Here is a 22,322-nt window from a genome sequence, read left to right on the forward strand (position 1 = left end):
CGGGGGACCGGGACGTGGAGTAGGGGGGGGTCTCGGCCCCCGAGGAAGGGGTGTCGCATCCCGGAGCGTGGCCCGTTGCTGCCATCTCGTGGGCTTCCCACCGGTGACTACAGCCGTGTCCCTGTCGCGGGAGGAGGGGGAGAGGGGTCCCGGTGATGTGGGTGGGGAGGGGGTGGTCACCTGTGGGGTTTGGGAAGGGGGTCTGAGCATTGTGCCGTAAGGAAGGGGTCCCCACTGCCCCAAGCAAACAACAGCTGGCAGGGATGGGTGCCCGTGTTTGACTGAGAATTGCCCCCACAGGGGGTCTCACTGCCCCCAAGAAGTATCACCCGTAAAGAGAGTCCCATCATCTCACCAAAAATTCGGCCCACGGCGACGGGATCCTCATCTGCCTGCAGAGGAGGGGTCCTGTCACCCCCCCATCAGGCATCACCCCACAAGGAAGGGGTCCCATTGGTCCACAAAGCATCACCTCAGGGATGGGTGCCTTTGTCTTCCCAAACATCCTCCCATAAGGAAGGGATCCCACTGCCCACCTCCAGCTGTCAGGGACCTCACGAAGTTCAACAAGGGGAATTGCAAAGCCCTGCTCCTGGGGAGGGAGATCCCTGAGCTCTGGGATATCCCAGGGACTGGACAGCTGGACAGTGGAAAAGACCTTGGGGGCTCAGACATGCAGTTGACCACGTGTCCCTTGGGATGAAGGAGGTGAATGGTGTCCTGGTCTGTGTTTGTTGACAGCAGTGAGGGGATCTTTCCCCTCTGCTTAGCGCTGGGGACACCACTCCTGGAGTGCTGGGTCCAGTGCTGGGCTCCTAGCATGGAAATACTGGAGACAGTCTGGTGAAGGACCACGAAGAAGAAAAGGACTGGAGCATCTCTCTGATGAGGAGGCACAGAGAGCTGGGACTGGCCGGAGAAGAGAAGGCTCCAGGGACATACTCAGGGAGGGAGGGTGTGGAGAGGATGGAGCCAGCTCGGCCCTGTGGTGCCCAGAGCCAGAACCAGGGGCACAGACTGAGTCACACGGCCTCCCCTGACCATCAGGGAGAGCCTTTTCACTGGGAGGGGGGTGCTGGCATGGGCTGCCCAGGGAGGTGCTGGAGTCGCCATCCTTTGAGATATCCGAAAGCCACCTGGGCGGCCAGCCCTGGGTGGCCCTTCCACAAGGAAGGGTCGCCCTGCTCCATGGAATATCACCTTGCAGGGAGAGGTGCCCTTGTCTCACCAAGTACCACCCTGCAAAAAAGGGTCCTCTCAGTGTCACCCCACAAGAAAGGGGTCCCATTGCCCCATCAAGCATTGCTACACGGAGAAGGGCTCCTCACAGACATCACCTCACAAGGAATGACTCCCACTGTCCACCCCAGCAATGCCACCCACACAGCACAGCAGAGAGCAGCCACCCTGGCTGGGCCTGTGCTGTGCCAGGGAAGCTCTGCCCTTCCCACTTCATTTTAGGGGTCCTCTCACATTCGGGGGCACCCTGAGAGAACTTGGCAGGGTGCCGTAGCTGCCCCCAGCCTTGTTTTGCTGCAGGCAGGGCTTGGCACCGGAACAAGGCAGGAGATGGGCAGTGCCCAGCCCGGAACAGCTCAGCACTGGCATGATTTTCACAGGCTCAGCCCAGCCCAGGTGGAGGGGACACACATCCCCCTGCACGCACAGGGGCCGCAGTTTCGGGGCTGCTGTACCCCAGCACCGCCGGGAAAATGAAGTGCGAGCTGCCAGTGGGGGCTGCAGGCTCCTGGCGCTGCCGGATGCGGCCCCGCTGGCCAACGCGCCGTAATCGAAGACATGTGTGTGGGCTTTGGGGAGAGGCTGCGCTGGGAAACAGGGCCCTGCAGAGACCGGGGGGCTGTATCCTGTCCAAAAGCCCAGGTCCCACATGAAGCCAGGCATGCGAACGCCATCCAAACCACAGCTGGATTTGAACCGAATCTCCCAGCATCTGGGCTAATTTGCTGCAACTTTGATTGATCGTGGGGAGGGGGCACAGGCGGGAGACGCTCCAGCTCAGACCTCCCAACAGAGCCAATGACTTAACCAGAGCTGGTTCCAATCTGCTCAGCACATTGAGGCGAAAATGCCCCTTTCCCTGCGCGCTCCCAGTCGCCGCCGCTGGCTCTTCTTGCGGTCCTGCAGCCCGGCCGTCCCCGTCTCTCGGGGCTGGACATCGGCTGCGGCTCCCTGGGGGACACAGGGCAGTTTTTGAGGTCCCTGGGTGCAGAACGCTGGGTCAGGCTGTTAGGTTTATGATCCCTCCAGAAGGATGAGCAGGACAGGACGGGGAATACCAGTGCAAGAAACTCCCCTCCACCTGCCCCAAACCCCTACGGGCACCGATCCGCCCCTCTGCTCCTGGGAGAGGCCGGGAATGGGAGAGGAGCTGCAAACGAGGGTGGAAAAGGTGAGGGGTTTTTCCATTCCCTCCCTCGGCCGCTGCCCCCGGGGCTCGGCGTCACTCAGCAGGTAGCTGGGGCAGCCCGGGGTCCCGGCCGGCCCCGGGGGATGCAGCTGTCTGGGAGCCGCTCGCTGCCGTGATTTATGCAGCTCAGCCCCATAAATTACCGGGACGGAGCCCGCGGGAGCCATCGCTCACAGCGACGTCCAGAGCTCGCTGCCAGAACCTGAAACACTTCCAGCCGTTAATTGAGGGGGGGGAGGGGGGGAAATGGGAGGGGAGGGGAGAAATTAGTGCCCGGGGAGTTGGGATTAAACCACGGCTCTAACGAGGGTCGCCCACGTCCCGCTCCCAGGATCCCAGCGCTTCCTGTGGGCAAGAGCCCAGCATGGGGAGCAGCGAGGGGGATTTTTGAGCCGGTGCCTGGGATGAGCCCACTGCAGGGTCCCCATGGGCAGTGACACTCCGTCCCGGTCCCCAGGGTGATGTCTCCGCAGTGAGCTGGGACACGCTGGATCTGAAGGGAACCTGAGGATGAGTTCCAGGTGAGTGATGCTGAGCTGTGAGGGCAACGGCTGCCGCCAGCCTGCACCCTCCCTGCCAGCACCCAGCCTTTTCTGTCCCAAATTCAGGGCTGGCCAAACCCTGTCCCAGGCACCAGGGGCCCCACACTGGTTCCCATTCACCAGGGGACCAGGGTGATGGGGTGAAACCCCAAGAGCATCCGGGTAGCCCAAGCTGGGAGGGATGGCCACTGCTTGGGGTGCCCCGCTCAGGTCAGGGGGTGCCAGCGGGACACCCCAGGATTACCGGCTGGCCTGGAGAAGCCCATCACGATGCTTCGCTGTACCAGGAGATTGTGCAAGAGGCTGCGGCTGTGAGAAAGGAGAAGCGAAAGTGTGAAGCGAGAGGCGGCTCCCCCCGCGCCAAGGGGGGTACCCCATGCTGCACCCCCAGCCCAGCAGCCTTTTCAGGGGCGGCTGGAGGGATGAAGTCGGGGGAAACGTGGCTGTGCCTCCCCCTCCTTCTCCTCCTCCTCCTCATCCCAAATCACCGCAAGCCCCCAGCCCACCCCGAGCCACCGCCACCGCACATCTGGGCGCCAGCGCTGCGCGCCCCTCCCGCTTTCTGCTCTCCCCCCTCACCAGCAAATTAGGGCCGGCTGCCTTCCCCCCCTTGCTCCCCGGAACCCTTCCCCACATCGTCTCCACTCATCGGACACGGTGTTCCACCCTCTTGCACCCCAAAATGATACCACCCACTCCGGCCTTCCCAGCCGATGGGTGCCACCCCGCTTTGAGTATCGGCACCCATCCCTCGGGTGAGGCAGCAAGCAAGACCGCTCCACTTTATCGCTCCCCACCACCGTCCGCCCCGTCGGGTCCCACCTGCTCGGGGAGGAGCCGCCTCCGGTACCGGGCGGGGTGGAGCTCACCGGGAGCCGCTAGATGGCGCCCTACGAGCGGTACCGACGGGGGGGGACACATCGCCCTCTGCCCGGTGACACCCCGGGTCCCCCCTCTTCGGGGCTTCCGGCCCCACCCGGGGTGTCCCCGGGCAAAGAGCGATGTCCTAAGGATAAAGACCCCCGAGGGGGCGGTTGGGGCGCGGCGGGAGAAGACCGGGAGGGGGGAAAAACCGGGCTGGGAGGAGGAGACCGGGATGGGGAGGAAGGGGTGTGTAAAGGGGGGGCCCGGCTTGTCGGTGCCCCGCCCGGGGATGGGAGGAGGAAAACCTCCCGCCGTCCCTTTAACAGCCAGCGGCGCTGCTCGGAGTTCAGGCCGGGGTCAGGGGGAGTTCGCAGCCCGGGTTTCACCTCCGAGCTGGCGGCGTCGGGAACCCCGAGGAACCGCTGCTGCTTCTTCCACAACCATCTCCTCCTCCTCTTCCTCCTCCTCCCGTTCCGAAGGACCGGCCGGGAGCGCGGGGTATGGAGGAAGAGAAGCAGCAGAGGAAGAGGAGGGTGGAGGGGAGCAGCAACCGGCGGCGGCCCCCCCGGGGCTGAGCCATGAGAGTTCACCGAGACCTCAGCTGGTTGGCGGAGGCCACCGGACGCCCAGGTAAAAGGAGGGGGGGGGGGGAACACCCCGAATTATGGGGAAAATCAGCCGAAAAAGCAGCTCCGCGGGCGCTTGGCTTTACGCACCTGGGCGGGGGGCACCGGCAGCGGAACGGAGGCGGGGAGGGGAGGTCCCGCTCCCCCCCACACCCCCAGCCGTCCCCCCGCTCACCTCGAGGGGGGGAGAGGAAACGGGGGCGGGGGGCGTCCGGGGGGTCCGGCCGGCCGCCTCCCGGGACCGGGGCGCATAAGAAGCGGGGAGGCGCGGCGGGGAGCGGGGCAGCGGCGGGCGCGGGGATCGGCGGGCGGGTGGCGGGCACCGGGTCGGGGTGTCCCCCCTGCGCTCCCCCGGCAGGTGGGCGCGGGGTCCCAGGGCTGGCGGGGCCGGGGCGCGGCACTGGCGGCGGCGGCGGTGGGTGATGTCACTTTCTCCAAAACCCTCCGGGGGTTTTCGCCCCACTCCCGCCCCCCCGACCCGCCGAGAAACGAGCCCCCATATAAGCGGTGGCACCGGCCGGGCGGCCGCGCAGAGCGGCCGGGACTCAGCGGTGCGTGGGGCTGAGACCCGACCCCCCCACGCCGCCCACCCCGCGCGTGGGTGAAGCCCCGGACGCGCACGTCGAGCCCCCCGTGTGGGCATGTGGGGCCGGGCACGGCGCTGACGGGGCGGCCGGTGTGTTGCAGGGCGGCGGGCAAGGAGCGGGATGCTGGACGCCATGGAGGTGCCGAGCCACTCGCGGCAGCTGCTGCTGCAGCTGAACACGCAGCGCACCAAGGGCTTCCTGTGCGACGTGATCATCGTGGTGCAGAACGCGCTTTTCCGTGCGCACAAGAACATCCTGGCCGCCAGCAGCGCCTACCTCAAGTCGCTGGTGGTCCACGACAACCTGCTCAACCTGGACCATGAGATGGTGAGCCCCGGCATCTTCCGCCTCATCCTTGACTTCATCTACACCGGCCGCCTGGCCGAGTGCGAGCCGGGCAGCGAGCAGAGCCTGGGCGCCGTGCTGGCCGCCGCCAGCTACCTCCAGATCCCCGGCTTGGTGGCCCTTTGCAAGAAGAAGTTGAAGCGCAGCGGCAAGTACTGCCACCTGCGTGGGGGCTACGCGCCCTACAAGCTGGGCCGTGGGCTGCGGGCCGCCACACCGGTCATCCAGGCTTGCTACTCGGGGACACCACGGCCCGTGGACCTGCCACCCGTGGAGCCGGCGACGCCGCTCAACACGCAGTGCGGGGAGCTGTACGCCTCGGCCGCCCAGGGTGCCCCGCTGCACCCCCACGGGCTGTGCCCGCCCGAGCGCCACTGCTCGCCGCCCTGCGGCCTCGACCTCTCCAAGAAGAGCCCCACCGGCCCCTCTGCCCAGCTCCTGCCCACCGACCGCCTGCTGCCCAGCGAGCCCCGTGAGCCCTCGCTGCCCCCACGGCATGACAGCCCCCCCGTCAGCGCCGGCCTCCTGGCCAGCCACGCCGCTGCCTACAAGGACTCCCCGCCGGGCGGTGAGCCGGGAGGGCACCCCCACGCCCCTGACCCCTTCCGCAGCACGCCACCCTGCACCGAGCCCCCGCTGCCCCGTGCTGATGGGCGTGAGCTGATGTACCGCTGGATGAAGCACGAGCCCCTGGGCCCCTACCTGGACGAGGGCGAGGCAGAGAAGGAGCTGGATAGGGAGGAGAAGGCCGAATCGCCGCCTGCGGCACCGCAGCCCCGCTACCCCAGCGTGGAGAGCAATGACCTGGAACCTGATAACAGTACGAGCGAGGAGACGGGCAGCAGCGAGGGCCCTTCGCCTGGTGACGCGCTGGACCGCTACTGCAACCACCTGGGCTACGAGCCGGAGAGCCTGGGTGACAACCTGTACGTCTGCATCCCCTGTGGCAAGGGCTTCCCCAGCTCCGAGCAGCTCAACGCCCACGTGGAGGCCCACAACGAAGAGGAGCTCTATCACAAGGCGGCGGCCGAGCAGGCCGTGCCCTTCCTGGACAAAGGTGGCCCAGGGCTGGGTGACATCTTGCGGCCTTACCGCTGCTCCTCCTGCGACAAGTCCTACAAGGACCCGGCCACGCTGCGGCAGCACGAGAAGACGCACTGGCTGACGCGCCCCTACCCCTGCACCATCTGCGGCAAGAAGTTCACCCAGCGCGGCACCATGACCCGCCACATGCGCAGCCACCTCGGCCTGAAGCCCTTTGCCTGCGACGCCTGCGGGATGCGCTTCACCCGCCAGTACCGCCTGACCGAGCACATGCGGATCCACTCGGGCGAGAAGCCCTACGAGTGCCAGGTGTGCGGCGGGAAGTTCGCCCAGCAGCGCAACCTCATCAGCCACATGAAGATGCACGCGGCCGGCCCCGACGGCAAAGCCAAGCTGGACTTCCCCGACAGCGTCTATGCCATGGCCCGTCTCACCGCCGACCAGCTGGGGCTCAAGCAGGAGAAGGCGGCCGAGCTGCTCTCCCACACCTCGCACTTCCTCAGCGACCCCAAGGCCATGGAGAGCCTCTACCCCCTGGCCAAGTTCACGGCGGAGCACCTGGGGCTGAGTCAGGACAAGGCGGCCGAGGTGCTGGCGCAGGCTCCGCACCTCCACGCCGAGGCTGCCCGGACCATAGAGCGATACTCGCCCCCCTAGCGCCGGCCTGGCCGGGGGGCTGGGGGAGCCGCTGGGCTCCCCTCGCTGCCCCGTGTGGAGCTGGCGGGGGGGCGAGAGGTGATGGGTGCTCGTCCCCTGGCGCTACCGACGGTCCCGGAGAACTCGCTCAGTAGCGAAGGTCCCGTAAGAGCTGCTCCGGGATGGATGGACGGCGTGTCCCTCGACCAGCGCCCCGGCTTGCCCGGGAGAAGCCGGTAAATCAGGGACTGACCCCGCGGCACCTCCGCCCCTTGCCGTGGGGGGTGCCGGGAGCCCGGCACCGGGCGGGAGCGACGCACAAGCTGTGAGGCCGGGCTGCGCCCCGAGGCTTTGGAGGACATGAGCCCGCTCCTTACCTCAGGGCTGCCCCCGGGCGAGGGGACGCCCTCGGCAGCCGCCGCGTCGCTCCGGCCCCACGGTGGGACCCGCCGGCGCTCGGCTTTGCCGCGACGGGACCCGGACTGTGCCGCCGTGAGTAGCTCGTCCGTCGTGGCCGGAGCGACGCCTCCGTCCTGAGCGGGAGCGGCCAGCGCTGGGCTGGGGGGGTGTGCCCGACCAGCCCCGGGGGCTCGGGGACAGACTGACGGAGGGGGACGGTGAGGTCTGAGCAGCGGGCGCGGGACGGAGGAGCGGCGGTCACGTCCATGCTGGGGGGGCCGGGGAATCGCGATGCTCCTCGCCCCGAAGCAAGCACTGACCTCCCGTCCCGAACCCAGGGGCTCAGCCGGCTGCTCCCCGTGTTTTTGGGAGGTAGGGCAGGGCCTGTCCCAGACTGAGCCCCTGGGCCCTGCCTCGCCATCAGGGATGCCCGGGGCACCCGGGGCAGCCCCGGGACCCGGCGGCTTCGCCCTCGGGCGGCCACTCGCCTTGATTATTTTTTTATTTTTTTATTTTTGCCAAAGACGCCCGTCTCCAGCGCGGCCGGGCCGGGCCGGGGGACCCATGACAAAGACAAAGCGGTCTCTGGTTTGTCAGCTACGGGAGGTGGGCAGGGGCTGCGGGAGGGGGCCGTGGGGCAGAGCCCGGGGGGTGCATGTGACCTGGGGCCGAGAGCCCCCCGGGCATCTCCTGCCACCACCGCACCCCCTCTCCCACCTCCTGCTCGGTGTGGGAAAAGCCCCCCCCAGCCTGGACCCCCCCGGCCCGTGCCCTGACCCCTCCGTTGGGGCTAATGTGAAGCTTCTCCCCCCTCCTGAGCCCCCTCCTCTCCTTTGCACACGAGGCTCCGGGCGGCTGCCAGCAGCGACTGCCCCCGGCCTCGCAGCCACTGTGCCTTAGCCTGAGCTGGCCGCTCCTGCCCAGCTGCCCCCGAGCCTCCCGGGGCTGTCCCGGTCCCCCAGGGCCGGCGGTGTCCCCCGGAGCTGCCGTGGGGTGACTGGCGGTGGTGGCAGCACCCAAAGCACAGCTGGCAGCGCCCAGCGGGGCCCCGGCCCCCTCTGTATCACGTCCAATTTGTACACGGGCTTCTCGCCCTTTTTTTTTTCTATAGTCGAAACGGAATGAGCAATAAAGTGACATTAACACGCGTGGCCTCACGTTCTTCTCTGGGGAGGGGCCTGGCTGGCGCAGGGCTGATGCTGAGAGAGGCTACGAGGTGACCCTGGGGAGGGGTCTGTGGGTGCAAAGCTGCAGGAGGGGACCCAAGGGACTCTGTCGTGCATCTGGTTTGCCCAGACCCCCTCAGCTGGGGGGCAGCAGCAGCTGCAGGTGGGACAGAGCCGCTGTCATCCTTATGTGTCCCACTGCTGTCCCTCCCTGGTGTCCCCCACCCCAACCTCAGGGGCAACTCGCCCGCCGACAGCAAATGACACACCACGCTGCACTGACACGTTTAATACTAAAAGTGATTAAAACCAACTTAACAAAACAGCCCGAAGGCGGGCACTGCCCCAAGACAAGGGCTCCCAGCAGCCTGGCAGGGATGGCCCCAGGCGCTCAAGCTCTGCTCGCCGTTGTGCCAGCTGGTCTGGTGGCACCAAAACTGTCCCATGGCCGAGCCTGTGACACGTCTGGCAGAGCTGCAGGGCCCTCCAGGCTGGTGGTACCTCGGGGAGGGCCTCAGAAAGCAGAGCTGGGGCAGCGCCATAAGAAAACAAACACTGAAACACACCCGGCGTGGAGGAGAAGGCAAAGTCTCTGCAAAGCTGGCAGCCAGCAGGGCTGTGGGCAAGAAACCAGGGCGTGGGTGCTGTGCTGATGGCTCTGTGCGCCCCACAACAGCCGTGGGCACCCCAAAGTCTCTGTGGGGCAGGCTGTGCCCCGCAGCACCGACCCTGTGCCCGGTGCCCCGGGCTGGGCACTGCTCTGGCACGGGTTATCCAGCACAACCCCGCGTGTCCATCGCGCTGCCGAGGCTCCGACCCCGGTGCTGGCCCCGGCTGTGGGGCTGGGCAGCTGGCACAGGGGTCACTGGGCTTCCTGATGCAGACACTGGGTCCGAGCCACCCACACAGGAAAGGAAAACGCTGGGCTCCGTCCTGCTGCTTCCTCTGCCACCTCTGCCACTTCCCTCCCACGGCTGCAGCGCCCCAGCGGGGACCAGGGGTGGCCTCGGGGTTGTTCCCACCCTGGGCTCATGGGACTGGGACTTGACAGAGCTCCAGGGGCTCGGGTTCAGGGGTTAATGCTCCCTCTCAGCTTCTGTATCTGGTGTGTCACTGGGGACAGGACACTTGGTGGTGGGACAGTGTGGGGTGTGGAAGGCTTAGCAGCACCCCAACCCCAAATCCAAGTGTGGAATGACCCAGGGATGAGGCAATGGCTCCATCCACGGACCCTCTCAGCTAAGCAAATAGTGGGGCTGAGCACTTCTGTGGTTCTCTCTGACTCTGCAGCCATAGGCAGAAGCCAGATCCCACATGGAAGAGGGGCCTGTGGCAATGTGAGGACACACAGTAGCCATGGGACAGCCGGTCCTGAGGTCCTTGGAGAATTTTGTTAGCCTCACACTGGGTCTTAGGTCAAAAGCATGCCTGAAGGTAGCAGGGTGGGACTAAGAGGTTTGGGGGAGAAGGGAAGGGGCAAGTAATAGCTGAGGTGGGCAGGGGATCAGGACAAAGCAGCTGTGGGGGTGTTCAAGGCCTCCCCCAGGCAAAGCAGGCAGGGCACACACCTGAAAACTAACCTACACTGAAAAAACAGAACTCAACAAGCAAACCCTGCACCAGGGAGAGGACAAACCCCTCGGCAAGGCAGCACACGGTGGGGAAGGGGATGGGGACCTGGGGCTGTCTGGCCACACAGGAAAAACAGGCTGGGGCAGGGGGAAACCTGCCTGTGAAGTCCATGGCCTCTCCAAGGGGTACAGGCTGGACTAAGCAATCCCAAAGTCTGTGCTGGCATGTCCCCCATCTCTGCCCTACGCAGCCTACAAACCCAAAGAGCCACCAAGGCGTGACTCGAGCTCTCTGCACCCAAGCAAACCAAGCAAAAGGCTGGTGATCCAGCACGGGGCTCACCCAAAGCTTCCCTCGCCAGCGGGGCTCTCCAGCTCCGCGCTGGCACTGCCCAAAGGCTGGCGGGACCCTCAACGGCCCAGCCTCCACGTGAACCATCCACAGCAATGACCTTCCCAGCTGGTCTGCCCTCGGGGGGCCCTTCACAGCACGGCCATTCTGGGGTGGGTTGAAGACGTGGCGTTTATTGTTCGTGGTGGGCTGGCGGCGGTGGCGGCGCGGCGAGGCGGCCGCTGGAGCCGGGCTCCCACCGTAAGGGGCTGCGTGACTCGCTCAGGGGCCCTGGGCCCCACTCGGCCCCCTCAGCCCTCCTGGGCCCACTTGAGGAAGGTGGGGATGTCCCGCACCGGCACGTTGCGGGTCAGCGCTTTGACTCGCAGGTTCCGGTCGTCCGTCAGCAAAACCACTTCCCTGAGCAAACGGATGGGATCGTCTGCAACAAGACACACACAGAGCGCCGTGAAGCTCAGACCTGCCCCAGGCCTTGCACCCATCCCACAGCGTGTTCCCCTACCCTCCCTGCTCCCGGCTCCCAGCTCCCTGCTCCTTGCCAAGCTTCCTGGTGGGTCTCGGACACAGCGCTGCATCTCGAAGGCCGTCTGCTCCCCTCTCTGTGCTGCCCAGGGATGATTTGTGATCACTGCCTGCTGCCCTCATGGGGTGCTGGACTGGCCACAGGCTGGGAAGAGGAGGTCCCTGCCTGACCCAGGCCAGGAAGACGGCCCGCGACCCTGGCTCCAGCAGGAAGCTGGTGCTATTATTCTGTTGGTCTCATTATAAGATCTAAAGCCACCCCTTATTTTTTGTGGAGCTTTTTTGGAGTCGCCACTGACACTGAGGCATTTCTGGCTGGGGCTCAGACAAGACACTGAGAATTGATGCCTGAGAAACAACCGAAGGGATCTTGCCCCCAGATGGATGAGCTGCCCCGCACGCAACGTGCCGGGCTGGGATGTGGGAGCCACGCTTATGTGTGTGCGAGGCAGGGGAAGCATATGGGGTATGTGTAAGCAGCTGGGTCCTGTGACCAGAGTACTGTTCCTATGAGCACAGGAAACACAGTGCCTCTGAGCCAGGACGGGAATGGAAAAAACAGAGTTTATGGGAGCCCAACATGGGCCCAGATTGGCTGCGCAGGGAGCGGCAGGACGAGGGGAAGGGGAGGGTGGCCAGGAACGCAGGCTACGGTCACAGTGTCGGGGCCGGGGCCGGTGGGCGAGCGCCCGGCTGGCCTGTGCTGGAAGGAAGGGAATTAGGGGCTCAGTGGGAAGACAGGCCAGGGATTGAGAGCTGCCTCAAGTGGGACCGGGAGGTTTTGCGCGGACACTTTAAGAAATGTGTAACAATAAACATCCTCTGCTCCGCGCTGGTGACGCGCCTCCTTGTTACAAACCAGAGGCTGTCAGCTTGTCAGGCCCCATTCCCCATAATCCACATGATTTCAAAATTCAGCATCATTTGCACATAAACATTTGGTGACGGTTTCTCTGTGAATCTGACAAGTTAAGCTGCTAAGAATTTGTGCTGACAAATGCGGGTTGATTTCTTGGGCAGCTGCTGATGCGATTCCCATCCCTGCCGCCCTGGCAACAGCCTGGAGGCTGTCTGGTCCCAGCACACATGGCTGATGCCAACCAGGAACCTAGAAGAAAAGGAGTCCTGGACAGAAGGCATCGGGGTCGTGGGGAGGAGGCATTTTCTGGCCCTTTGTCATCACAAAAATGGCTCAGTGGATGTTTATGGTGGGTTTGTCACAGGCCGGGGCATCCCCAAGGTGCCATGAGGTGACATTTGGCAATGAGGTGGGAGGGCCACAGCCTGGGGCTGACCGGAGGCAGGAGGTGGCACCTTGGTGTTGAAAGAGGCAAAATGCAGGAGGGAACAGATCCAAGGGCCATGAAAGAGAAGTGGGAGGAGTCTGTGGAATGCAACAGAGAAGGAATAAAGAGGATGTGAGGATGTCCCACCTTTGTTGGAGGGCATGAAATCCTTGGCCTTGTCATTGCAATAGTGGAGGCAGCAGGACAGAATCAGGTCGTCATTGTTTCCCTGGAAAAGAAAGGGCAAGGTTACCCCTGGCAGGGAAAACTTTGCACCCCCAGCATCCTGACTGCTGCACTGCCTTGAGAGACCCCGACACAGCTCAGTGAGAGCAGGGCTGCTCTGAGCTGAGACACAAGAACCTGCTCAGCCACCCGCAAAGTGGGGGCACAGAGACACCCCCTGCCCAGAGCTCATGGACCTCAGGGTCCCTGGTTTTCCCTGAGGAGGAAAAGAGCTCCCCACCCTCAGTGTCCAGGGTGCCCCTTACCTGCTGGCCAGTGGTGTCTTCACTGCGGAAGGAGATGGACTCCAGCTCGTTGCCCCGGCTGGTCAGAGCCCTCAGGCAGTTGTCCCGGCTCTCGAATCGCTCCTCCAGGAACTCGATGGACTTCCTGGCTCTCTCCTGCACTTGGCGGGCATAGCCTGCAGCCCGGTGCTCCATCTCTGGGCCCTTGGCCAGGCCATCCAGCTCGTTTATCACTTCAAACAGGAAGAGGAGGTACAGTTACTATGGGACAAGGTGCTCCCGTGACCTGCTGCTGGAGCACGTAAGTTGCCAAGGCCTCAGGGCCGGGGCACTGGGAGCTGGCTCAGGAAATCTGGGTTCAGCTGCCGCAGTGTCCCTGTGCTCCTGGACTTGGCTGCGGGTCTGGAAAAGCTTTGCTGCCTTCCACCTCTGTGGGTCACCTGGCTCAGCCCCGAGAGTGCAGGCACCTCACCCCCACAGTGTAACTGGTGAGGGCAACTGGTTCTGCTCTGCCACGCACTGGGGGGCATCGCTGTGCCCCCCACCCCACACTCCTGCATTAATGACCAACAGCACGTCCGTGCCCGGGGGTGTCAGGAAACCCTGACCTCCTGCATCCTGCTCCTCTATCTCTGAGCACAGCAATGGCCAGTGGCACTGTGCCTCCTGCCCGTGTGGCACTGCCTGGCTCTGCACTGTCTGGGCTGCACATGGGAACAGGAAGCAGGCACTTCCCACCCTGGCACTATTTCCCACACAAATCCCAGGCCTGTTTTCCCACCTGAAGCCACCACCCTGTGCTCCTGGCAGGGAACAACACTCCTTTCAACACCTCACCCATCTCGCTTTGCACATCTGTCCTGCCTCGAGACGAGCTTGGAATCCAGGTGGATTCCCAGCCTGTTCACCTTGACTGGAACCTCTTGTACTGCTGCCAAGTGCTTGGGAACTCCAGCTGCTCCAGCCTGACGAGCCCAAGGGACCCCAGAGCTCCAGGAGGGACCAACCCTTGGGTGCTGGGGCTGCTGGAAGAGCCGCTACGAGTGTGCGAGCGATGACGCTCGTGTGCACATCTGGACACACCCTTGTGTGCCCGGCCTCACAGCTGGCAGCAGGGCTGGGCACACGAATGTGCATCCAGATGTGCAAGCAAGTGTCCCCTGGCCGCGCTGGCCTGCGTGTGCACGGAGCCGCGTGCGCGGCAGAGCTGGTGTGCACGTGTGCGCGAGGGAGCCTCAGCGCGCTCCGTGTGTGTGTGTGTGTGTGTGTGTGTGTTTTAGCCATGGCTTCATTTCTGAAGATTGTTTCCGAGCTTGGAGCCAAGTCCTGAGTTCAAGTGGGAACTATGCATTCCTTGGGGGGTTCGGGGAGAGAGCTCGGGGTCTGAGGCCTCTCCCCAGTGCTGTGAATCACTGCCCGGGGAGCCTGCGTGATCGCTCTGTTCCATGGTGAGACTGGCACTCACTGTCTGGGTATTCCAATTAAATCTGCGCGGAGTTGCTTTGCTCTTCCCTGGCTGGAGACTCTTCTTGCTACCGACCTGATGCTGCCATTTCCACACAATGCACGGCTGGGCCCGGGGTGGGGGGAGCCTTGCAAGAACGGAACATCAAACAGGAAAAGCTGGTATTCCCTCCCGAAATCCGCCTTCCTGCTTCCAAGCTAAACAGGCTTCAAAGGGGAGGCTTGTTTGTGCTTCTGCACCAGGCCTGGCTTCTCCATGGCGGGGTCAGGCTCAAGGAGCACGGAGCAGGTTAAAGAGCAAGAGAAACAAACCCAACGAGAAGCCAAGCGCTTAACCCCTTGCTGCATCCCCAGGAAGAGCAGGGAGCAGTGCCGGAGGAAGGGCACCATGCCATTCTCCAGTCTGCCCATGGGACATGGCACCAAGGCCTCTGTCCCCAGCAGCCACAGGCCCAGGGGATGGCTTCCTCCTGCCCACACGGATGGCTGTCCTGGGGGATGAGGGGGAATGTCATCAACATCTGGTGTGGACAGGGATTTGCTGGCTTTGGGGTGCTTTTGGGAGGCTCGTGACAGCAGTGGAAGACAAGTTACTCTGTCCCCATATGATGAGGCAGCAGGACAGGAGGGCACTGAAGGTGCTGTGGCAGGGCAGGCCAGGCTCCTTTTGCAGGTTAAGGGCAGCAGCATCTTGGACAGGGACAGGACCAGAGTTTCCAGCTCTCCTGCTGCCCCTGGCTGGGCTTTGATGAAGAAGCCTCACAGCAACCACCGGAGTGCACCAAGAGGCAAAGCCATGGCTCCAGGGCAGGTCCCAGCTCTCCCAGGTGTTAACATCCTCCACAGCCCCCAGGGCTTCCCAGGCTCTGCTGGTGCTGCCGGCTGCCTTCCCTTGGCTTCTGCAGTGCCAAACCACGGAGCAACTTGGCAGCTCCTGTGCTGAGCTGGGCAGGCATCCAACCCTGCTCTCCCCACCCAGGGGTGCCATCCCAGCCCCAGGAATCCCTCCTGAGCTGGGCTGCTCACCCTGAGGGGAAGGGCAGCAGCTGGATGTTGGCTCTGGGGCAGGCAGAGCTCTCTGCCGGGACACCCAGGAGTTGAGAAGGAACCCCCACAATGGCTCAGAGGGCAGCACCCTGAATTCCACGGGGTGCACCTGTGCCACCTCCCTGCCTGGACACCGGAGATGCCCACGGGACACAGCTGCTCCTGTGGATGGGAGCTGTGGATGGGATGTGGGCTCTGCAAGGCTCAGCCCCACTCCTGCCCCATCGTCTCCTGCTGCCCTCGAGGATCCTGTGAGTGCCAGGCTGGCACCGGGACGTGCCAGGCGCCGGAGTGCCACTGGCTGGAGGAGCGGCACCTCCGGCCCGGAGCGTGATCAAACACTCAGAGCAAAGGCATCGAACCAAATCCTGCCGCCACCCCGGGAGACCACCCAGCAGCACAGCCGTTATCTGCCAGGGTGAGTGTTTACCAATAACGGGAACCAGCTTGCTGTTTTACTGCGAGCTTTATAAGGATAAAAAGAAGGGCTGGGCTTGAGCAGCTCCGAGATGCTGGGACACAGGCCGGCCATTTGCTCAGCCTGCCTAAGCCCCAGCTCAGCTGGGATAAGCTATCTGCTCTGATTGTTTAACAATTCCTCCTCCTTGCTCCCTTGGAAATCCCCTCCAAATCCCGTTTAACACCCATCTGCTTTCTCCTGGCCCCTGGTACCCCCAAATGCACCGGGAGAAGTTTGCTGAGTGCTGTGGGCAGAGGGCTGGCAGGGAGGGAGCAGGGTGACAGGGGCTGAAGGAATGCCAACAACGACTGGGATGAGACAGGGCAGGATGAAGTCCAGTCCCACGGCATGAGCTGACCAGCTCCAGACCACACAGGCACTGCGGGCACGTGGGGCATGGAGAGAGGGAGCCAGACTGGAGGGACAGACCACACTGGGGGAGAGGGGAAGCCCCCACCGCAGCACTGGCCCTACTCACCGATCAGGGGCACCACCAGGATGAACTTCCTGCAGTCCAGCAGCGTGACCAAACTGCCGAGGTGGTCGATGAAACCATTGGTGTCTGGGACCAGAAAGACAGGTCTGATCTCCAGCTCCATCTGCCTCATTTGGCTCTGGTCTTTCAGCACGGCCTGGAGGAGAAGGAAGGACACATGGTGAGTAAGGAGGATGTCAGTCCTATGACCTGTGGACCTGAGAGCAGAAGATAAGCCTGGCTGGCACGTACAAATCCATGTGAAGGAGACTGGGAGGAGGCTGCATCCATCCCACCTGCACACCCCAAACGTCAGCTCTTGCAGGCCCACATTACACATGTGAGCAGGATGGCAAAAGCCCCCAAGAAAGCACTCTCCTGGAAAAACAGCTCTGTCCAGGCTCTGGGAGAACTGAAAACGGAGGTATTTTGGGAATTGCCCTATTTGTGGGACTGGCAGTTGCCAGGATCATCTGCACCAGTGCCAAGAGGGAGGGAGGACAGGGGTTCTGGGGCTTCACATGGAAACAGGTCAAGGTGAAAACAGACAAAACAAACCAGTTTGGGATGTATAAGTCCTGCCAACAGCCTCCTAACACAGGGACCCCAAGCAGGCAGCCAGAGGTCTGTGGGGCAGGGATCCTTGGCTGAGTATCTCCCTCACTGTCCTACCACCTCCTGCACATGCCTTGCCTTTTCCTACTCCATCCAGCTGGGAAACCAGGTGGGTTCCAGCCCTGAAAACTCACAGTACTGTCCTTGGTCGAGCCCTTCACACCCACAGAGACCAGAGATGCTCACACTCACAGGGGGAGGGTCTGCTGGGGCTCGCTGGACGCCCTCTGGGCTGCACCTGGACCTCTGGCCAATGCAAGTTGCCAAAATGGGACGCCAGAGCTCACGTATGACTTTCGAGGCTCTCGAAGGACTTGGGCTCTTTAGTAAGTCACAGGCTTAAAAAACTCAGGATGCTATTCTAGTGCTTCCTCTGCTTAAAAATAGCTTCCCTGGACTCGCTGATGTTTGTTGCCTCTAATAGGAACCGGTCACCCATGGAGCACAGCAGAGCTGCTGAGGAACACAGCCACCATGCAAACCCTTCTGAGACCAGGCTCGGACCCACCAGATGTGCCCTGGGCACACGTGGTGACCACTGACCCTCTCCTGCCCAATGTTATGGGAAGCTCCCCCTGCCCACGGTGAGGATCCCAACCCTCCCTCAGTCATGCCAAACCCTCGGAGGCGCCCTAGAACAACGAGCTGCATGGGCCAGGAGTGGCCATGGAAAGAAGTGGTTTTTAATTCATTTCCAAGTGTTGTCATCTGGCTTTAAATCAAGGCAGCTTGATGCTGCCACCTCCCACAAGTGTCTCCAGGCAAGGCAGCAACCGAACCTCACCACGTGCCTCCCACCCTCCTTCTGGCAGTGCTGGTCCTGGGGACGTGGCTGCCACAGACCCTGAGGGGTGACAGGCAGAGCAGGGAGCAGGCCAGGTCCTGTCTGCCGCATGCCAGCATGAGGACATGCCTTCCCCATCACACAGGGGACACACCAGTGTCCCCAGGCTGAAGCTCTGTATCAGCCACGTGCTAGATGCCATCCCTGCCTGTGCTCTGCCCTGGCACTCACTGGCGGCACAGGAAGAGCCACAGTCAGGGACAACATGGAATCAATTCCAGCGTGGAGCTGCTGCTGCCTCCTCACCACGAGGAGAACAGCAGGTGGGGTGTCTCCACAGGATTTTGGGGTACGACAGGAGCTGCTCGTCCCTGGGAGGCACCAGACCTGGCTCCACCTGCCTTAGGGAGATGGAGAAGGGCCCCATCGACCAATGCAGAGACCCAGAGAGTGGCAAGTCCCTTGTGTGGTGGCCAAAGAGGTCAATGGCCCTGAAGCTGCAGGAAGTGGGGGTGAAACCACGCAGTCTCCACTGAACAGTGACAGTCCTATGTGAACACGAGCTGGTGGCAGGAGGGGACCCCCACCTGCACCCCAATACGGTTCCTGAGCCTGTGACTCACCCCAGCCCGTGCAGGTGACCTCAGGAGTGTGAGCAGGCCGCTCTGGCCAGGGGGCATGGGGGTGACGGCGGGGAGGGCAGTACCCTCGTGGGTGGCATTTGCCCCGGCGGCCCTCGCGGCTGTACCCGGCCGATTCCTGGCAGCCGCCAGCAACGCCTGTGCCGGCCGTCACGTCCCATTCCACTCGCCAGGCCGCCCGGTGAGAGAAGGACACAGGATGCGCCGGGAGTGAAAGAGCGAGGTCGGCGGGGAGCGTGCCAAGTCCCCGCGCACAGCTCCGGGCTGCTCGGGGAGCCAGAGGGAAACTCGCCTTTGCAGAGTTCAGAGGCCGGCAGCGAGATTTATTTTTGTTTGTGTGAGTAAAAGGCTGCAGAAGCCTCCGGCCAAGGGGTTTGAGGGAGAGAGGAGTGGCCTGTGATTCATGCGGACGCTGGCTGGCCCCACGCCAGAGATGAAAGGGAGCCCATGTGCAGCAGAACCAGGGAGGCCAGTTCTGCCTTAACCCTTCTGCCGGTCCATGAGGCACGGTCCCGTGGGGAGGAAGGGGAGCATGGGGGTGTGAATCGGGATGCCCGCGTCTGGGACCTGGCTTCTGTGCTGCCAGGGCTGCCAGAAACCAGCTGCTGGTCCCACCGTGCCTCAGTTTCCCTAAAACGAGGACAGGGAGATGGTGGCCTATGTGTCCTGCTGGGAGGTGGGGTCTGGAAATCACCCTGGGGAGCGCAGGGTGGATAGAACAGCGGGGGTACAGCCTCGCCCTGGCCCAAGTGTTTTGGGAGAGCAGGATTTTAGCTTCGGCTTATTTGGGTTAAACAAATAGGCTCGGATTGGCTCAACTCAGTGGCAGGGTGACCCCACAGTGCTGGACATGGCAGGGGACCTCTGAGGCCGGGGGCTCCTTGCCCTTCCCTGGGCTGCCAGCTCCACCCCCTCGCCTCCTGCACCCGCACACTGCGGTGTCAGCGCTGCTCCCACCCGCAGCCCCCTGCCCATCCCGCTGCTCCGGCCACGGGGGCTTCTCCCAGGAGCTGGGCCGGAGCCGGAGGTGGCTCCCCCGGCTGCCCCAGCTGGTGGCAGCACTGAGATCAGACACTCCTGCACACACGGTCCCAAATTCCCAGCTCATCCATCAGCTGGGATCACCTGGGGAATTCCCCGGAAGTCGATGCCCGAGTGAGGGCTTCCAGCGTGGGCAAGGCAGGGGTCCCCCAAAAGCCAGGACTTTGTGCAGAGCGGCAGGGGGGCATACTGAGGGTCTCCGCCACCAGCCCAGAATAGGAGAGGGCTCCACGCGGACCCTGGAGCTCCGCACACGGACCCCAGAGCTCCTCTGCCCGTGGTGCCAGGATGGCAGAGAGGCCGAAGAGAAAACTGCCCCGCTGCCTTCGGGACAGGTCACACGGGGTCACGCCGCTCCGCCAGGACGGAAGGGCCACCACCATCCTGCCACCACCTCTCTCCTGCCACCACCCGCTCCCAAAGCCGGCGCCGCTGCCCCTTCCAGCCCCGAGCGCTCCGCGGGGATCGCATTTTCCAGGGCCGAGAACAATGCCTCCTCCAGCCTCTCTGCTCCAGGGCTTCCTCCTCCCAAGGTTCGTCCCCAGCGTCTTCCTCGGGAGTAAACGTGCCCCGTGCCTGGTAGCACACCGGGGCCGCCGCCGTGGCGGAGCCGCCGTGGGTGGGTGTGCGCCTTCCGCAGGCAGCAGGCACCGGCTCCCAGGCAGGTGCTGAGCCGGCCGCGTGTGCGCCCGCGGCATTGTTCCTGCGGGGAGGGAGAGCGTGAATGGGACACGGCTAAATTTAGCCACTTACTCACACTACCGCCACAAAGGAGCGGCTGCATCTTAAGGGGGCGGCCGTTCCGTGGGCTCAGAAGGGACAGGAGAGCGGCTATTTTGGGAAGACATGTCATAATTGGCCGCCCCGGTTGAGCTGCTTCTGTAATGCTGAGCAAAACAATAGCAGCATCCAGAGGAAGAGCCTGTTATGTTTCAGGTGGGATGTTTTCAACCGGTCAGGAAACTCGACCGCTCCCAGCGCACGGCGGCAGCACAAAGGACAGGGGACGCTGAACAGCATGGACCAAGGGCTGGCCAAGCAGCAGGACATGCTGTGGGCTGGGGACAGCCCTGAGTGAGTGTGCTGCCTGCCCCAGCAATGCCGCTGCCACCTCTTCTTGTCCACCTGCCTGCCTGACCTCTCCTCCCTCCGAACACCTGGGCAGCATGCAGAGATGTGCCTGGTCTTTCACCTGGTCCTGATGCATCACTGCTGTCACCAGCTGTCACCAGCTCTGTCCCAGTGTGGGCATGTGGTGAGAGCAGTGGCAGGCTGGCAGTGGAGCCAGGGAGCTGCTCTGCATCTAGAGCTGCCCAGGGACACAAGAGACCTGACCCTGCTCTCATCTATCTTTCAGAGTAATGGTTTTGGAGTCTGTGCTCACGTAGGGAAATGGAGCTGAGCTGAGCTCTCTCTAAAGCTGGTGCTGGCCGAGGGCCACCCCGTTTGCCATTTATCCTGCCAGGACCTGTGCTACCCCAGCAGCTCAAGCCACAGTCCTGTACACAGCCAGGACAGGCACAGGGACCTAAGGAGAGCAGTGAAGCTCAAATTCCCCTCAAGGTGTCAATCAACAGCAGAGCTGGGCTGCCAGAGACTGGGGAGCAGGGCAAAGGCAGGAAAATCTGCAGGGGAGAAAGCAGTGACTTTACCCATGAGAGGCACAACTCTGCAAGTCCCAGGTGAGGCCGTGACGCTGCACTCTCCTTGGGCACAGAAAGAAACCAGATAGCCAAGGCTTTGTCCTGCACCCCGGGGCACTGCACACACCATCACAGATTCTACAGGAGGCAGCCACAGAGCCTGAACCCGAGTCCCACTGCTGTGTGGGGAGCTGAGTCCTGTGTGCTGAGACAGGAGCCGCATCTGCCGGACTTGGATGGAGCTCTGGCGTGTCCCCAGAAAAATGAAAGGATGACTTGGAGAGCAGCTGACACTCCCTAGGTGGGCAGTGAATGAGAGGCTGTAACAGGGAAGGGAAAAGATCCCCAGCTCCCATGAAACACTAAATCAGCTGGGAAGAGCAGAAAGGTCAAGGATCACAGGTTATGAGGGAAAGTGGAGGGGGTGGATGCTGAGCTGGCTCCAACCTGGCCTCCCCTGGCAGCGTTTTCCACTCGAGCTCCTCCGCCGCTCCAGCTGCATGGTCAGTACCCAGGCAGGGAGAGGACTGGGGCAAGCACACATGTTCTGCTCCAGGCCATTCCCAGCCAGCTACGGCCTGGATGACTTTACCGAAACCCCAAGGACTTCTCCTCCACCCCGCGCCTTCAGACTCCAACTGCACCTCAGCTCTCAGCTGTGCAGCCCCTGAAGCTGCCCACACCCTCATTTTGACCTCGCTCTGCCTGCGAGCATCGGCCCCAGCACGGCCGGGGAGGAAGGGAGGAGCAGGCCGGGGGGAGAAAGCCCCTGACAACATCAGGCAGCCCCCACTCTCCCCGCAGAATGGGCAGCGGCCATCCCGGGGGGCCCCGCTGCAGCTGCGCCGCTCGCCGGGATCTGCTGCGTGCTGCCCTCCCCGAACATGTGCAGTTCCTGTTTGCTGTGTCTGTACAAGGCAGTGGGAAGTGGGGAATTTACTTACACCTCCCGCTTAACAACCATGGGAGGCTGGAAGGCTTCAGGCCGCTTTAATTTACAGCCCATCTCTCCAATCTCTCACTCGTTTGGTTGCTGCTTTCTTCCTCCTTGTATTAACGTGACCCAGGTACCTGCCAACAATAATGGACTCGCTTGCGGGGGCGGCCCCTCCCTCCCGGCACACAAACTTCTACCTTCGCCTTGATATGAATTGCTCTGAATTCAAATGAAAAAAAAAAAAAAGAAAAAAAAGAGACAAAAAAAAGAAAAAAAAAAAGAAAAGAAAAAGAAGGAGAAAAAAGGTGAAATCTGAAAAGGTTGGGGTGGGTTTGGAAAAGCGAAGCGCAGTGGTTCTGGGCCCGGCGCCAGTAGCC

General features: G+C 62.9%; 2 protein-coding genes and 1 long non-coding RNA gene across 6 annotated transcripts in view; 1 reads left to right on the plus strand and 2 right to left on the minus strand.

The window, feature by feature from the left end:
• Positions 1 to 2,846: 2,846 nt before the first annotated feature.
• Positions 2,847 to 4,012, minus strand: LOC121663677. The gene is made up of 3 exons (XR_006015710.1): positions 3,793 to 4,012; positions 3,215 to 3,279; positions 2,847 to 2,932 (listed from the first exon to the last, which is right to left on the minus strand). It is a non-coding gene; the product is annotated as an uncharacterized LOC121663677 (long non-coding RNA).
• Positions 2,862 to 8,618, plus strand: HIC1 (HIC ZBTB transcriptional repressor 1). Of its 2 annotated transcripts, XM_042026138.1 has the most exons (3): positions 2,862 to 2,949; positions 4,161 to 4,464; positions 5,148 to 8,618. In XM_042026138.1, exons 2-3 carry the CDS (start codon positions 4,413 to 4,415, stop codon positions 7,091 to 7,093), a joined length of 1,998 nt encoding a protein of 665 aa, XP_041882072.1. In that variant the 5' UTR covers positions 2,862 to 2,949; positions 4,161 to 4,412; the 3' UTR covers positions 7,094 to 8,618. The 2 variants fall into 2 exon arrangements, with proteins under 2 accessions (XP_041882072.1, XP_041882073.1); XM_042026139.1 differs by lacking the exon at positions 2,862 to 2,949 and having other exon boundaries at positions 4,124 to 4,464.
• Positions 8,619 to 8,911: 293 nt separating this feature from the next.
• The window catches only part of SMG6 (SMG6 nonsense mediated mRNA decay factor), a 108,370-nt gene continuing 94,959 nt past the window's right edge, over positions 8,912 to 22,322 (minus strand). For all 3 annotated transcript variants that reach the window (XM_042026126.1, XM_042026125.1, XM_042026124.1), the window contains exons 16-19: positions 16,288 to 16,441; positions 12,860 to 13,071; positions 12,516 to 12,597; positions 8,912 to 10,981 (exon numbers count right to left, since the gene is read on the minus strand). In XM_042026126.1, the coding sequence (XP_041882060.1) occupies positions 10,851 to 10,981; positions 12,516 to 12,597; positions 12,860 to 13,071; positions 16,288 to 16,441 (579 nt within the window). In that variant the 3' untranslated portion in view covers positions 8,912 to 10,850. The remainder of the gene's footprint in view (positions 10,982 to 12,515; positions 12,598 to 12,859; positions 13,072 to 16,287; positions 16,442 to 22,322) is intronic.

Source organism: Corvus kubaryi, unplaced genomic scaffold (genome assembly GCF_017639235.1).
Source record: "Corvus kubaryi isolate FWS band 111438036 unplaced genomic scaffold, C.kubaryi_AGA036_p1.0 37284, whole genome shotgun sequence".
NCBI classification, from domain to species: domain Eukaryota; kingdom Metazoa; phylum Chordata; class Aves; order Passeriformes; family Corvidae; genus Corvus; species Corvus kubaryi.